Source organism: Rhinatrema bivittatum, chromosome 13 (genome assembly GCF_901001135.1).
Source record: "Rhinatrema bivittatum chromosome 13, aRhiBiv1.1, whole genome shotgun sequence".
NCBI classification, from domain to species: domain Eukaryota; kingdom Metazoa; phylum Chordata; class Amphibia; order Gymnophiona; family Rhinatrematidae; genus Rhinatrema; species Rhinatrema bivittatum.
The window spans coordinates 54004419-54019795 of NC_042627.1; the positions used below are offsets into that span (position 1 = coordinate 54004419).

The 15377-nt window shown below is 44.1% G+C and overlaps 1 protein-coding gene across 1 annotated transcript in view; it reads right to left on the reverse strand.

The window, feature by feature from the left end:
* Positions 1–11499, reverse strand: part of LEO1 (LEO1 homolog, Paf1/RNA polymerase II complex component) — a 75048-nt gene extending 63549 nt beyond the window's left edge. The window contains 2 exon segments of the mRNA XM_029574862.1: positions 1074–1901; positions 11343–11499. Of these exon segments, the coding sequence (XP_029430722.1) occupies positions 1074–1901; positions 11343–11400 (886 nt within the window). The 5' untranslated portion in view covers positions 11401–11499.
* Positions 11500–15377: the final 3878 nt, after the last annotated feature.

A 15377-nucleotide genomic window follows, 5' to 3' on the forward strand; every position in this document is an offset into this window, starting at 1 on the left:
TTATACTCAAGATACATGAAACAACTTCTCAGTGGTGGTGGTCAAAAAAAAAAATACGAATTCAAGAAAGTCTGGATAAGCACAGAGGATGCTTAGTTGCAAATAAGTGAAGGGGAAGCCAGGAACAACTGGGGGTCTATGGCATTTGTAAAAGGAAGGACTAGGGAGATCTGATGAGCCTAGGGGTCTTTATCTATTGTCATATTCTATATTTTTAGGTTTCTAAGATAAAAATATCATTTCTAAAACTAATATAAACAACTAAAAGGTTACTGGAGATCCATCTTGCTTTACATGATGACATGTGTAACATAACCATCTGATTCCTAAGTTACAGAACAAAAAAATAGAGTAGGTAGGTAGGGGTTAGGAAAGTTCCCTCCCCGTCCGCCTAATTGGAGTGGACTGGGAGGGAACTGGAAAAAAGGCCAATTGCGTCGCCGCATGTAATTTAAACATTCTCCCCACGCAAGCGAATCGCCCGCACATGCGCGCAGATATTAAAATCCGGCGTCAATGTGCATGTGGACATCTGATTTTATAACATGCGCGCAGCGGCGCGAGCATGTTATAAAATCGGCGTGTCCATGTGCGCACGCGCCTCTTAAAATCAACCCTTAAGTGGGGCTTAATGAACTGCAATTCAAGATTGCACTGAAAAATAAGGAAAAATCAGAGGAAAAATAGTGCCACTCAATGGTTAATTTGGAAAAGGTCTGAGGTTTTAAGTAGTTTTATTATGTTAATGTATTTGTTTATTAGATTTATAGCCAACTCCCTCCAAAGTTCAGGGCAGGGTACAATGCAAACACACATTAAAAAAAAAAAAAAAAAGTATTGATGCTCTTATGAGAATGTGTTGGCTGTTCACTGCTGTATAATGGAGTTTTTTTGTTGGTTACTATATTTGGTATTAACATTTTTATGCTATGTTGATGATGTGGTTCATCTTCTTTGTGCAGAGTTTGATTAAACTGAATGATTTATAATAGGTGATTTATAAATAAATAAAACTAAACTAAAGCCCTACCACAGAGAAAACAAAAATGAACAAGTGTAAACAATGGTCTCACCAGATTTGTGCTCTTGTTCATCCTCATCTGAATGTCTCTCCTCCTCGTCCGAGTTCTGGTGCTTCTCCTCCTCGTCAGAGATCTGGTGCTTCTCCTCCTCGTCAGAGATCTGGTGCTTCTCCTCCTCGTCAGAGATCTGGTGCTTCTCCTCCTCGTCAGAGATCTGGTGCTTCTCCTCCTCGTCAGAGATCTGGTGCTTCTCCTCCTCGTCAGAGATCTGGAGCTTCTCCTCTTCGTCAGAGATCTGGTGCTTCTCCTCCTCGTCAGAGATCTGGTGCTTCTCCTCTTCGTCAGAGATCTGGTGCTTCTCCTCCTCGTCAGAGATCTGGTGCTTCTCCTCCTCGTCCGAGATCTGGAGCTTCTCTTCCTCGTCAGAGTTCTGGAGCTTCTCCTCATCTGACTGATCACTTTTTTCTTCTCTGTCCCACTTTTCATCCTCAGAATGTGCATCTTTTTCAGATTCCTCAGCCTCTGAGTGATGACTACTATGATCTGATCTGTGCCCTCCATCTTCTTCATTATCATCATCATGATGACCTTCTGAACCACTTTGCTGCTCCATATCTGACTGGTCATTATCTTCACGATCAGAATGTGGTGAACCTTCAGACTGTACATCTGATCTTTCTGACCTGTTGTAACTACCGCTGTGATGGGACCCTCCCTCATCCTCACTGTCATCTCCAAAAAGTTCCTTATTGCTTGGCTTTAAGGTTTCTCGGTCTTCCTCTTCATTAACATCTTCTCTCTCACTCTCGCTTCCAGAAGGGTTGCTACCTGACCTAGCATTCTCTTGTTCAGAGTCGGAGCCAGATCCAGAGTCAGAATCTAAAAGTCAAAGATTTCATTCAGTTATTTCATTCATTAAATGACAAAATATTTACCAATGAAAATAAATAACCCATGTCATTAGAATGTAGTACTAAAATAATGTTTAACTTTTATAGTACTCTTCCACAAAAGACAAACCTGACAAGCTCATATGGAAGACTTTGCCCCAAACAACACAAAGTAGTATCAAGGATACTGATTTCCAGTAAAATGAAAGCTAAATAAAGGCATTATATTATATGCAGATGTGTACTTTTTAAGTAGTAGTAACCAAATCTCCATGAACAGAGCTCAAAACTGAGAATATGAGGGATCCAAAATGGTGGGAAGCTAGCAACATTCTGTTCAAACTCTGCAGATCTCAACTGTAATTAAGTTTTCTCCTCTTTATATTTACTTGATGGTAGAGTGAAAAGCAAGACCCAGGTTTCCCCCTCTGAAGCCAGGTCCCTCACTAGCCTATGAATTTGTTTTTCAAGTAGATCCTGCAGCTACTGGATCATCCCTCGTAGCACCTTTGGATACTTCGGGACAGTAAAGTCAGAACCTTAAGGTCACTCTAGGCCTAAAGATTCAGATCCAGACCACCCTGTTGTGGAAACAATTTCCAGCAGGTCCATTATTTTGGCACCTTCAAATATGGCCTCAGATGATGCAGCAGAAGGAAGTCCATCGGAGCAGGTGTGCTGAGATTGCATGCACCATGGGACCAGGAGAGTAAAGGAGTTGAAGCTATTTATGGAGGACATGGAGGCATCTTAGAGACTTTAGCTAAACCAAGTGAGGCAAAAGCTGGAGCTGACTAGACTATGTTCAGTTTAATTAAATTTGATTATATCGCCTTTCAAATAATATGTCAAAGCAATTTACAGTTATAACAAAATATTAAAAAATATCAATATCAATAACAAATCATTAGAAAAGCAGACTACAACAAAGACAAAAACATACAAAACATTAAAATATATTCCTTAGAACCTGGAACTCCACACAAATAGTAATATCGGGCATCGAAAGGTGAATGGAGGACATTATCAGTCGACAGCAATATAAGAAAATTGGTTCTTACCTGATAATTTTCGTTCCTGTAGTACCATGGATCAGTCCAGACTCCTGGGTTTTGCCTCCCCTCCAGCAGATGGAGACAGAGAAAGTTTTAGATGCCTAATTTCCAAATATTTATTAAAGTAGAGAGTCTCAAATGAAATACAGTAGTGTGGAATCTTCAAGGATCAAATACCTGTGTATCGGCAATGTAAAGCAACTTACAACACGCCGTCAAGAATTCAGTCTCCACCAATAGCTATTGGTGGAGTCTCTTGATTGTTCAAGCCCCTGAAACAGCGGCTGTTAAGCTGTGAAACTCGGCCTGAGTCTGGCAATTTTAAGAACACGTCTCTACTTTAAAAGATTTGGCATCTATCTCGTTTTGTTTTCTTTACGGCTGTTATAGATCGCCTACCTCTTTGTTTTTTGGGACAAAGAAAGTTTTGACAGACTCTGCCTCACCCAGTCTGCCAGTATTACTTAATGTCAAAGCAGAATGGTTCAAAACCAAACTAACTATATACAGGAACCATAAACTCAAAACAGGATCCCTAATCCCAACTATGACCCAAACCATGAGAACAGGGTAACAAAATTGATCTGATTATCGAAATAAACCAATGCTGAATGAGCGGAATCTCCCTTACCTGTATGCAAGCAACGGGTGGGACTCTGGACTGATCTGTGGTACTACAGGAACTAAAATTATCAGGTAAGAGCCGATTTTCTTTTCCCTGTACGTACCCGGATCAGTCCAGACTCCTGGAATGTACCAGAGCTAACCATACCTGGAATGGGTTCCCGGAATGACCTTACCTGGAATGGGTTCCCGCTCTCAGCACACCCTCTCCAAAATTTCCAGGTCCTGGAGTATGGACATCCAGCCTGTAATGTCTCGCAAAGGTATGCAAGGATTTCCAGGTAGCTGCTCTGCAAATTTCCTGCGGCGAATCTGTTGACATTCCGCCCATGAAGTCGCCTGAGACCGGGTAGAATGTGCCTAAGCCCTATTGGCAAAGGCCTACCCCGTAGCAAATACACATAATTTATTGCTTTCTTCAGCCATCAGGCTATTGTGGTGTTAGATGCCAGATTCCCTCGTCTCAGACCGCTCCAGAGGACAAAGAGGTGATCCGAGACTCGAAAACTGTTGGTAACCTCTAGATTCTTTAAGTCCTTAGAGAGAGGATCCAACCTGTTCAGACTGGAGAAGGACGGGAGCTCCACCGATTGATTTAAATGAAAGGAGGAAACTACCTTTGGAAGGAAGAAAGGAACCATTCGTAAGGAGACACTCGAATCTGAAATCCTCAAGAAAGGCTCTCTGCACGACAACGCCTGAAGCTCGTAAACTCTGCAAGCAGAGGAAATTGCTACCAAAAATACCACTTTCAACGTGGCCCTCTTTAAAGGCTCAAAGGGCAGTGCACACAGCACCGTACGAACCAAGTTCAGATTCCAAGAAGGGCATGGCTGACTCACCAGAGGGCGCAAATGCTTTGTTCCCCTAAGGAAGCGGGAGACATCAGGATGTGCGGCCAACACCACCAGTTCCAGCGTGGAAGTCATGAAACCTAGAACCTGTAACTAATCCCAGACCTTCAGGGGATGCTTGGACAGAAAAACTCTTACCTGTCCTTGCAGTTTGTCAATGCGGTCGGACGTTAGGAAAACTCTCCCCTGTTTGGTGTCGAACAAAGCCCCCCAAAATTCCAATGATTGGGATGGAATGAGATGACTTTTGACCCTGTTAACTACCCAGCCGAGTGCATTCAAGAACTGCAGTACACGTCGAACCGCTGCCTTGCAAAGCGCTTCCGATTTCGCTCAAATCGGCCAATCATCCAAGTACGGGTACACCAGCAGCCCCTCTCTGCGCAGTTGCGCTGCCGCCACCACCATGATTGGTGAAGGTCCTGGAGGCTGTAGCAAGGCCTAAGGGCAAAGCTTGAAACTGGTAGTGCCACCCCAGGATGGAAAATCTCTGATGATCCTCCCAAATCCCGACGTGAAAATACACCTCCGTCAGATCCAGAGACGCTAGGAACTCTTCCGGTTGAACTGACACAATGACTGACTTTAACATCTCCATGCGGAAGCGGGGTATCCGAAGACACCTGTTGACCTGCTTTAAATTGAGAATGGGCCGGAAGGACCCCTCTTTTTTTTGGTACGATGAAGTAAATGGAATAACGACCTTTTCTTTGTCCTGCTGGAGGAACCGGAACAACTGCGCCGAGATCGAGGAGACACTGCAACGTCTGCTTTACCGCTCAACGCTTTGCGGCATACCTGCATGGAGAAACTAGAAAGCGAGGGTGTGGACGGTGTGCAAAAGCTAAAGGGTAGCCGTGTTTTATCACCGAAAGAACCAGCTGATCTGACGTGATTTTGGTCCATTCCTCGTAAAGCAGAGACAGTCTGCCCCCTATCATTGGACCTGAGGAATGGACTGGCTGCCCATCATGTGAAGATTTTACCACCCGGAGTAGACTGGGAGTTACCAGGCCTACCTAAATATCGTCCACGAAAGGACTGGGACCATGACTGCTGTCTGCCCCATATTCTGTTGAAAGGAAGAAGTGGTCATCCTGGGTGCTCGAGGGCGACAATTTCCACGAAAGCGAGCCCTAGAAGAAAAGGAGCCTCTGGAACTTGGTCTATCCTCCGGCAGCTGATGAACCTTATTCTCGCCCAAGGACTTAATCATATCTTCCAATCCTGTCCAAACAGCAGTTTGCCCTTGAAGGGCAAGGACCCCAGCCGTGACTTTGACGAAACTTCCGCAGACCAGTTTCGTAGCCACAGTAATCTGTGCTGTAACGGCGGAGAGACCATGGACCGGGCAGACGTCCCTTAGCAGGTCATAAAAGGCATCAGCACTATAAGCCACTATAAGCCACCGCCGCCTCGAGGCGCCCTGCTTGAAGAGCTTCTTCTTCATCAGATAGCGAATCATTAGCCTGGAGCTGTTGGACCCAGCGGAGTCCTGCTCTTAAGGCAAAATTGCTACACATCGCCGCTCGGTCTCCTAGTGCCAAGACCTCAAAAATTTCCTTAAGCTGCATCTCCAGCTTTCAATCCTGCAGGTCCTTGAGGGCCGTCAATCAGGGTGACGGGAATAGTGGTCTTTTTGTGACTGCTGACACCGCCACATCCACTTTCGGGACTCTCAGGATCTCCAAAGCTTCCTCCAGCAAAGGATAAAGCTTGTCCATCGTCTTTGAGACCTTCAACCCCAAATCTGGGGTGTCCCATTCCCTGAATAGTAGGTCTGTAGCTGAAAAATGAAAAGGGAAGGACGTAGGTGGACCCCTCAGGCCCAATAACACAGGGTCCATAGACCCCAGGCAAGACTCCTCTGAAGGCGTGTCAATTCCCAGTTCACCTAAAATGGCGGGAATGAGCGGGTCCCAGTTCCTCCTTCCTGAAAAGGCGCACCACCTTAGGGTCGTCCCCCTCGACAGCATGGGACCCTCGGGCAGCACTCTGCTGCTGGTCCCCCTCGCCCTCTACCCCCCTCAGGGGCTGGGCTGGAAGATCCTGATTATACGGATCAGCCGTGTCCGAACACGTGTCCGAGTCCGTCTGTGGAACCATAGAACGCATGGAGCGCTTTGCTTTTGTGGACCATTCTGGCCCCTCAGGCCTGGGCCACTTACTAGACTTAGCAGGAGGAGAGGGAAGGGCTGTCTTACTAGAAGACTGCTTCTTACTTGCTTTTCTGGCCTTTAACGCCTTATGAAGCCTTAAAATGAATTCTGAGGAAAAGGAGGAGGAAGAATCAGTGGAATCCGTCGTCTCTGTCATCCCCCTGCATGTTTGAAGCAGGCAGCGTAGGGGATTTAGGCCTCGGTGCTGATTGCTGCGGCAACAGCTGAGGCGGGAAATTCCCCTCCCCCACTGCGAGCTGAGCCGCCGAAGAGAAGGCTCCCAAAATGGCGACGGTTCCCATGCTCAGCGGGAACTGACTGCCTGAAGACGCTGGTAGACTGCTGAAAGCTAGCTCGACTGACCTGCCCCAGCATCAACCCCCCGGCAGCGTCGGAGGTTCCCTCGCCCCTGGGAAGGCAGGAGGTACACACCCCATCGCGGGAGAGGCGCGTGCGCCCGGAACCGCACACGCGGCACGTTGCTCAGCACAGCAGGAGAGAGAATGAAATAAAAAATTCCTTTTTTTTTTTTTTTTTTTTTTTTTAACCAACTCTGCGAGTAAACGACGCGATTCAGGACCCAAATCAGTTCCCCCTCCGCCCGGTCGCAAAAACAAAGTAAAAGAGAGCCTTTTTTTTTTTGTTTTTTAATTTACAACCTGATCCGTAGATCCTGACCTGCTCTGGTGTGGTCCTGCTGGGATGAGTGATCCGGGCTCCCCAGTATCACCCCAAGCCCTGCTGCACCTTGGCTCCCAAGGGCCCTCGACCCTGGCCTCAGCTGCCTCTAAGACCAAGGGGGCTGGTCCCCTCAAGACCTGACAACCCCCTGGGAGGCCTCAGGACACTCTCTGCTCAATCTGAGAAGCTTTCCGTCCTCTTGTGCTGGATTATATATCTATATCTCTATATATATATATCTCTATATATATATATATAGAGATATATATATATATCTCTATATATATATATAGAGATATATATATATATCTCTCTATATATATATATAGAGAGAGAGACATAGAGATATATATATAGATATATATCTCTATATATATGTATATATCTATATATCTCTCTATATATATATATATGTATATATATATATATATCTCTATATATATATATATAGAGATCTATATATATATATATATAGAGAGATATAGAGATATATATATATATATCTCTATATATCTATATCTCTATATATATATATATAGAGATATAGATATATAGAGATATATATATATATATATCTCTATATATCTATATCTCTATATATAGGCCCTGCTCGCCTAAATCCGCCCAAAACCGGGCGGATTTAGGCGAGCAGGGCCCTGCGCGCCGGTGAGCCTATTTTACATAGGCCTACCGGCGCGCGCAGAGCCCCGGGACTCGCGTAAGTCCCGGGGTTCTCCGAGGGGGGCGTGTCAGGGGCATGTCGGGGCGGGCCCGGTCGTCGCGGCGTTTAGGGGGCGTGTCGGCAGCGTTTTGGGGGCGGGTACAGGGGCGTGGCTACGGCCCGGGGCAGTCCGGGGCGTGGCCGCGCCCTCCGTACCCGCCCCCAGGTCGCGTCCCGGCGCGCAACAGGCCCGCTGGCGCGCGGGGATTTACTTCTCCCTCCGGGAGGCGTAAATCCCCGGAGAAAGGTAAGGGGGGGTGTAGACAGGGCCGGGCGGGGTGGGTTAGGTAGAGGAAGGGAGGGGAAGGTGAGGGGAGGGTGTTAGAGGATTCCCTCCAAGGCCGCTCTGATTTCGGAGCGGCCCTTGGAGGGAATGGGGGGTAGGCTGCGCGGCTCGGCGTGCGCCGGCTATACAGAATTCATAGCCTTGCGCGCGCCGATCCAGGATTTTAGTGGATATGCGCGGCTCCGCGCGTATCTACTAAAATCCAGCGTACTTTTGCTTGCGCCTGATGCGCCAGCAAAAGTACGCCTATTCGCGTTTTTTGAAAATCTACCCCACAGGGAATAGATGTTTAGACATACAGTTCATCACCTTAATAAGTGACTATGGGAACATCCCTGATTGCAGAAATGTTTCTTTCAAAACGCTGAGCCAGCACTTGGTACTTACTACATCCAGAGTTTGCAGCTATTTTGCCACATTGAATACATTCACTTTGATTTGGGGATTTTTACATTTACAACTCGCTGAGATTAGTGCCGTCCTCCAGATAAGTACATTTTATCTGCATATTTATCTGCAGGAGAAGAGACTCGATACTCTACACTCAGCGTTTTTACTTTATTTCATAATTTCAGTCTATTCCAGCATGATTCAAGAATGAATTAAGACATTTGTGCTTTGTTTCTCAACAGCCAGCAGCTATTTCTCTAATCAAAACAAGGTTCTTCAGTCGGGCTAAGTTAAATGTTTTTTCAATGCACTGGTCTGCAGCTAAGCACACCTGAATAGCTCTCTAATTTTGCATTTAAATATTCTCCTTGCATATAATGGAGATAAGGTACATTTTTGGGACAACCTGCCCTTCATTAGCATTCTTTATAGTTGTTGTAACAAATATTTTGTACACCAGTGATGGTTTGACAATATATGAGACTTTTTTCACTATTATTAAGGGGGGGGGGGGGGGTTTTGCCAGTACAGATTACAGTTACTGAGGTCTGTTGGCACTTGGTTGTGACCAGCTTATGAGTTTTGCTCACTACAGTTGGTAGTAAGTTATAATCTGGCTTTTTTCCCCTATTTAAGTACATCCTGCACAGTCCCATAAAAAAACTTTTCTTCATTTGTATACCAATTTATCACTCTTTGATATATGCCTAATGATAGTAGTAGCTTAGTACTGTGTTTTACTATTCTTTCTACTATCGTTCCCAAATATTTGGGTACTGCCTTTTTTACATTACCTATAATATTATGCTTGTAGCTCTATGACCTATGATTATAACCACTGCCGAAATTCTGACTTAAGACACGAAAAGTTATGCGCAGTCAGTGGCAACAGATATGATGGTCATATAGATTAATTATTCACACTCATTCACAATAGAAGTATTAGCTCACTTAAACCTGTAGGGCGATTCAGTTTGTTAGAAATCTTGGGCACCTGAGAACATTTTTTTCTTAACAGTTTACCTTTTTTATACTTGTTTTTGGTCAATTTTTTTTGGGGGGGATTATTATGTTTTTTAAGCATTTTTCTTTTTCTTAACTTTATTAATTTTGCTTCTCTGCCTCCTTTTCTCCCTCTCCATGTTTCAATCCAGCCTTTTTCCCTCTTGCTTCATTCAACCTCTCTTTCCCACTGCCATCTTTATACAGTTTGCCTGCCTCTGGGTTGCAGTGAGGGTTTCACTGCTTGACCAGCTGGCAGAAGAAAGGCTAAACTGAAGAAAGGGCTCTTCAGTTTGGATAAGAGACAGAAGGATCTATAGCGGTCTATAAAACAAAGAGTGGTGTGCAACAGGTTAATAGGGAATAGTTGTTTACCATTTCAGCAGATACTAGGATTGTTTCATCAAACTAAGTCTATTTTAAACCAATTTAACAAACATTTTTCAATCATCACATAAATAAGCTGTGAAATTTGTTGCTGGAGGATGTGATCAAGGTTAACAGTATAGCAAGGCTTAAAAATGTCTGAACCATTTATTCAGGCAGATGTAGGGAATGGACATTTGGACATTTTCATTTCATTTAATACAATTTATTAACCACTTCACACAAAAGGCCAAAGCGATGTACAATAAAGCAAAAGGGTATTTCTATTAAGGTCTGTTGGATATTTCCAAATAACCTGGATTGGCAAGATACTGGGCTTGGTCGATCATTGGTCTGACCACGCATGGCACATCTAATGTTTTTAAGTCAAATTTTAGATACCCATGATTTTTTTCACTCCTGGATGAGGCATTTGACATGGGCCATGCTATTATAATTTACTACAGTGCAGAGTTCTAGTAGCCACCCCTATCTTGGGGGGGGGGAAAAAACTAGTTTATTTGTAGGTTGATATATATATTTCATTGAACCAATATAATAAAAATAGTCCAAGTGGTAGTGCATTGCCTTTGCAACCTCCTATGTCCCTTCTTCAGATATGATACGATACAATACAGTCTGGCCAGCTCATGTGTTACCCCTTTGGGTTAGTATGTTGATCCTATAAAAAGTATCACAACCTATGAAGGATGCATTTTACTGTAAATCTTGCACTACAAAAAAAAAAGAAGACTATGCCAAGCACTTTGACATGTATGAACCCAATTCTGATGTCATATAAAACCCTACATCTCCTGTGATGAGGTCTAGATCAGCTAACCTGGTTACTCTGTGGAACTACTAAAAGAAAAGAGGATTACCACTTTACTCGTTTTTATCCTTAACATTACAAATTCCACATGCACAATTCAATAACTCCTGCAGTTACCCAATAACAAAATGCCTTTCTTGGGGGGATGTCCAGTTACTCCAGAATTCATGTAATCTTGCTCTCCAATGTGTAAACACAATGAAGTGAAGCTCCAAAGACTGAGGAAGGAATGTACAATTAATGACATACTAAAAATGAAAGAAAACAAACAAGCAGTCAACATGCCTGAAGACTCAGGGGGGGAAAAAAAAGTCCCGAGAAATTAACAGGAATCTTCCAAATCTCTAGGCCAGAGGCAACCACTAACCCCCCAACTCCCGCCAAGAAGCGGGACCCGGGCCGTGTCAGCAGGGCGACGGAACTTGTCATCCCCATCACAACTCTTAAGTGAAAACTTTACCTTTCTGATCATTTTCACTGTCAGCATCGCTTCCGAACAAATCCTTCATGTCAGCCATCGCGCACCCAAGCAACCCCTCTCCGTTGCTTCACGGCACTGTCGTAAAGAGAGCCGGAAAGCGGCGTGTGCAGGTGAGCTAAAAGACGGAAGCACTGCAGCGGCTCTCAGATCAGAGCTTTCGGGGCAGACCTGGCGGCCATCTTGGGACGGGCGAGCTTACGGTTTCCTGTATGAGAGAACAGATGGATCGGCCTCTGGAGGGCGTGGAAGCCTGTAGTACTCCGAAAGCATCCTTTATCCATATTTAGTCTGTTTGGGGTTTTTTTTATACCACCTTCCCAGCAAAAACTCCCAAAGGCAAAACTGAGCTGCCAAGGGGAGCAGTTTATAAGAGGGAGATTTTCAGTGCGTCATCATCCATAAACCTCCAGTCCTGTCAGGGAAATCCTTGCCAAAATTAAAATTAATTTTCCAATCTGTCTGCCTTTTTTCAAAAATTCTTTTTATTTCGGAGACAGGCACCTTTATTTCGGAGACAGGCACCAAGAACAATATCAAATGCGGTCACAACAGTCCAACGAGACAAGATAGGACAAAATACAAAAACTTAAGAGATATGGAATTACTTGATGCATCCCTCCTTTTCATGTGGTTCTATGAACCCCACCCTCCCAGTTCCCCCTACTAAGCAGACACCAACAACCAAGACCATCAGACTCCCTACCCATGCATCCCAGTCACATCATCAGACAGTTTGATTTCTTTCCTCTGTCTCTGCATATTCTTGCCTTGCCTCCTTAGTCTGTCTAATGGCCTTATCTCTTTTTCTTTCCTGTTTTCTCTCTTCATTTGTTTCTCTTCCTTCTCAGTGGATATTTTAATACTTTCTCTTCCTTCTCTTTTCTTTCTATACTCCGATGTTTTCCTTTCCTTGTTCCTTCTCCCTTTTTCCTTTGCTTTCTTCTCCATTCCTCATAAACTTATTCCTACATTTTCTCTCTGGATTCCTTCTTTGCCTAATCCATGGTCGTCGTCGTCCCCTCCCATCCGAAACAAAAAAAAATCCTTTTTCTCAATCTCCTTCCTTCTGTATTCCTCTCCCTCAGTCTTAGCCATGCCAGTCTCATACATTTAGCATAAGACTCACACATTGGGGGGGGGGGGGAGGTGTCTCATGCTCTCTCACTGTGATCCACCCTCCTCTCACACATTTGACTGCTATGAGAGCAGGGCCAACAAAATCATTATTGCAAACCCCTAACTGTTGGCAGCCAATAAAAAGAAGAGAGGACCAGCCAGTCCCCAGTGGACCCCATCCTGCCATGGCCTGAAGAGATTCCCAGTGGGGCCATGGTAGACCCCATAGAGAGGGAGAAGCCTTAAGATTGTGAGTATGTGAGAAAGTGAGAGCCTGTGTGCATATAAGAGAGAGAACGTATATGTATATGTGTGCCTGTGTGTGTGTGTCTCTTTTCCCCCACCACCAATTAGCAGGGTGACTGGAAATCAAAACTTCCCAGATATGGAGAGGGGGGGGGGGGGATTTTTTTGTCCTTATTTTTTTAATTATGGCCTATTATTTTATGTCTACTGGTTTGAAATATTTTACTGGAGTTTTGTTAATTAAAAAAATGGATTTTTAACTATTCAATATTCTGTTCATTTTATGTTTTCAAATAAGTATTCTTTTGATTAGTGGTAGTTTTACTATTATAACTGATGTTTTATACTTCTTGGTTTATTGTGTTATGCTTATGAGGAATAGCACGATTTGTATTTTCCATTGTTGCACTGCCTACAGAGTCTGGCTTATGGTTTCCCGCTCAGTTTTGTTTGCAGGTTTCTTCTGTTTATAATTTATGGTCATTTATTCTGTATTTAGTGAGGGTCTGTCTGTGTTCTGTGTATATTTCTGAGGTGAGGCAGGAGAGAAAACTTTTAATAATTAAGCTCCTAAGTTTGAACCTGAGGCAATGGAGGTTGAAGCAACCTGCTCAAGGTCACAAAGAGAGTCAGCGGAATTTGAATCCTGGCTTTCCTGGTTCATGGCCTGCTGCTTCACTCCAGAATGAGCTCAAGATGACATTTTACCAGAAAATACAAATGAATCATAAAAAGGTGTTGCAATGGGAAGTAGGGTTTGATGGGTGATCAGAAGGTGACAGGCGGTCTATGTTTCATAATGGGTTAAAACTCATGCACAAATTTTGTCATGACAAGAAAGTTTTCTGAATCTAAATCAGAGAAAAGAACCTGTGGTGCCTCTTTCTCTTTCAAGTTGCCTTACCCACTGGTTGTTTTCCCATGCCGTAATGGTAGCAGAGGAACACCAAAAGGTAAAAACACTGGTCTCTTCTACGTCCCGCTGGTGAGGGGGAGGATCAGTCTGTGACCGAAGCCTGCAGCCAGTTTTAGGAGGCGGGAGTAGTGAGGGGCAGCAGACTGGGCAGTTGCCTCAAGTTCCCTTGCCCTTTTCCCCTCCCAAGGACTGTCTTGCATTTGAGTACTAGCACCTTTCTTTCTTGGGGGGGGGGGGGGGGGGGGGGAGCACTGAACAAAAGTAAGAGGGAAAATAGACCAGTATAGCTTTCTAAGGAGGTGGTTGAAAAGAGGTGAAAACATTAGCATTCAATAGACGGAAGGAATTTCAGAAAGAGCACAGGGAAGCTGAAAGAAGAGAGAAGGTAGTCAAGAGTGGAAGAAAAGACAACCAAGGTGATAAAGCAAGCTGACAAGACTTTTTCAGATATGTCAGCAAAAGGAGGAAGGGAAGACGTGGGATTGTAAGACAGGAAAAAAGGAGGAGTATGTGGAGGAGTATTTACATCGTTGCTGGCTGGCAGGGGTACATATGAGAGCGAGGTAGATGTGACACCATTTACAGAGGAGGATTGTGTAGACCACAACTAAAAGTGGACAAAGCTAAGGGGCTGAATAAGATACATCCTACAATACTAAGGGAGCTCAGAGACTCTAGCAGATATGCTGAGCGAACTTGTCAATTGTCGTTTTAATCTCCATCATCTTCCATAGAAAGCTGTTTCATATATACACCATCCTTGCAGCGATGAAGTATTTATTAGAAGTGACGCCTCCAGAACGGGGCACAATACTCCACATAAAATCATCCCAATGACCTGCACAAAGCCATTTTCACCTCTTCTTTTCTGCTGTCTCTCCAAAGGCATCATAACACTTCACTGGCTCTAGCTCCATCCTTGTCAAAAGGCTTCGTTAGCTTGAGATTATCAGATAGGACCAATTCAGGGTCTCTTTCCTGCTCTGTGTACATTCTCTCATTCCTATCATGTACTCATCCCTTGGATTTATGCACACTGACTTTACGATTCTGCATTAAAACTTAGAATGAGAAGCAATTTAAGAAAGCACTTGAAAGCTATCTGCTCCATAAAGGGTGTCTACTCCTCCATAATACTGCCCAAGAATACACTGAACAGAATTAGTCCCAGGAGAGATCCGCGAGGCATTCCATGCCTCACCCCTCTTTCCTCAGTGTGAACTCCATCTACCACTACCAGTGTCTATTTCAGTCCACTCAGATTATTAATCAGCCTGTTATGAAGAATACTGTCAAATACTTTGCTGAAATTTACATTTACCACATCCACCTGCATGTTCTTGATCTAATTCTCTAGTCATCCAATTTAAAAAATTGATCAATTTGTTTGACACGATCTTCTTCTGGTATAACCATGCTGCCTCCGATCCTGCAACCTATAGGATTCAAGATACTTCAATATCCTTTCCTTCTGTAGAGTCGCTGCTAATTTTCCAACCCTCGAGGTCAGCTTAACTGTCCTGTAGTTTCCAACCTCCTCCCTAATACTATTTTTGAAGAGAGACAACATCTGCCCCTCTCAAAAGATTAGTGGAATTCAATAAAGCATGAACAAAGGACAGAGAATCCCTAGTTGTGAAAAAGCGAAGAGAAAGCCAAAGATTAACTGGGCTCTATGGCATGCCCCAGAAAGTACATTGGGCAGACTAGATGGATTTTATTTGCCATCATATTCT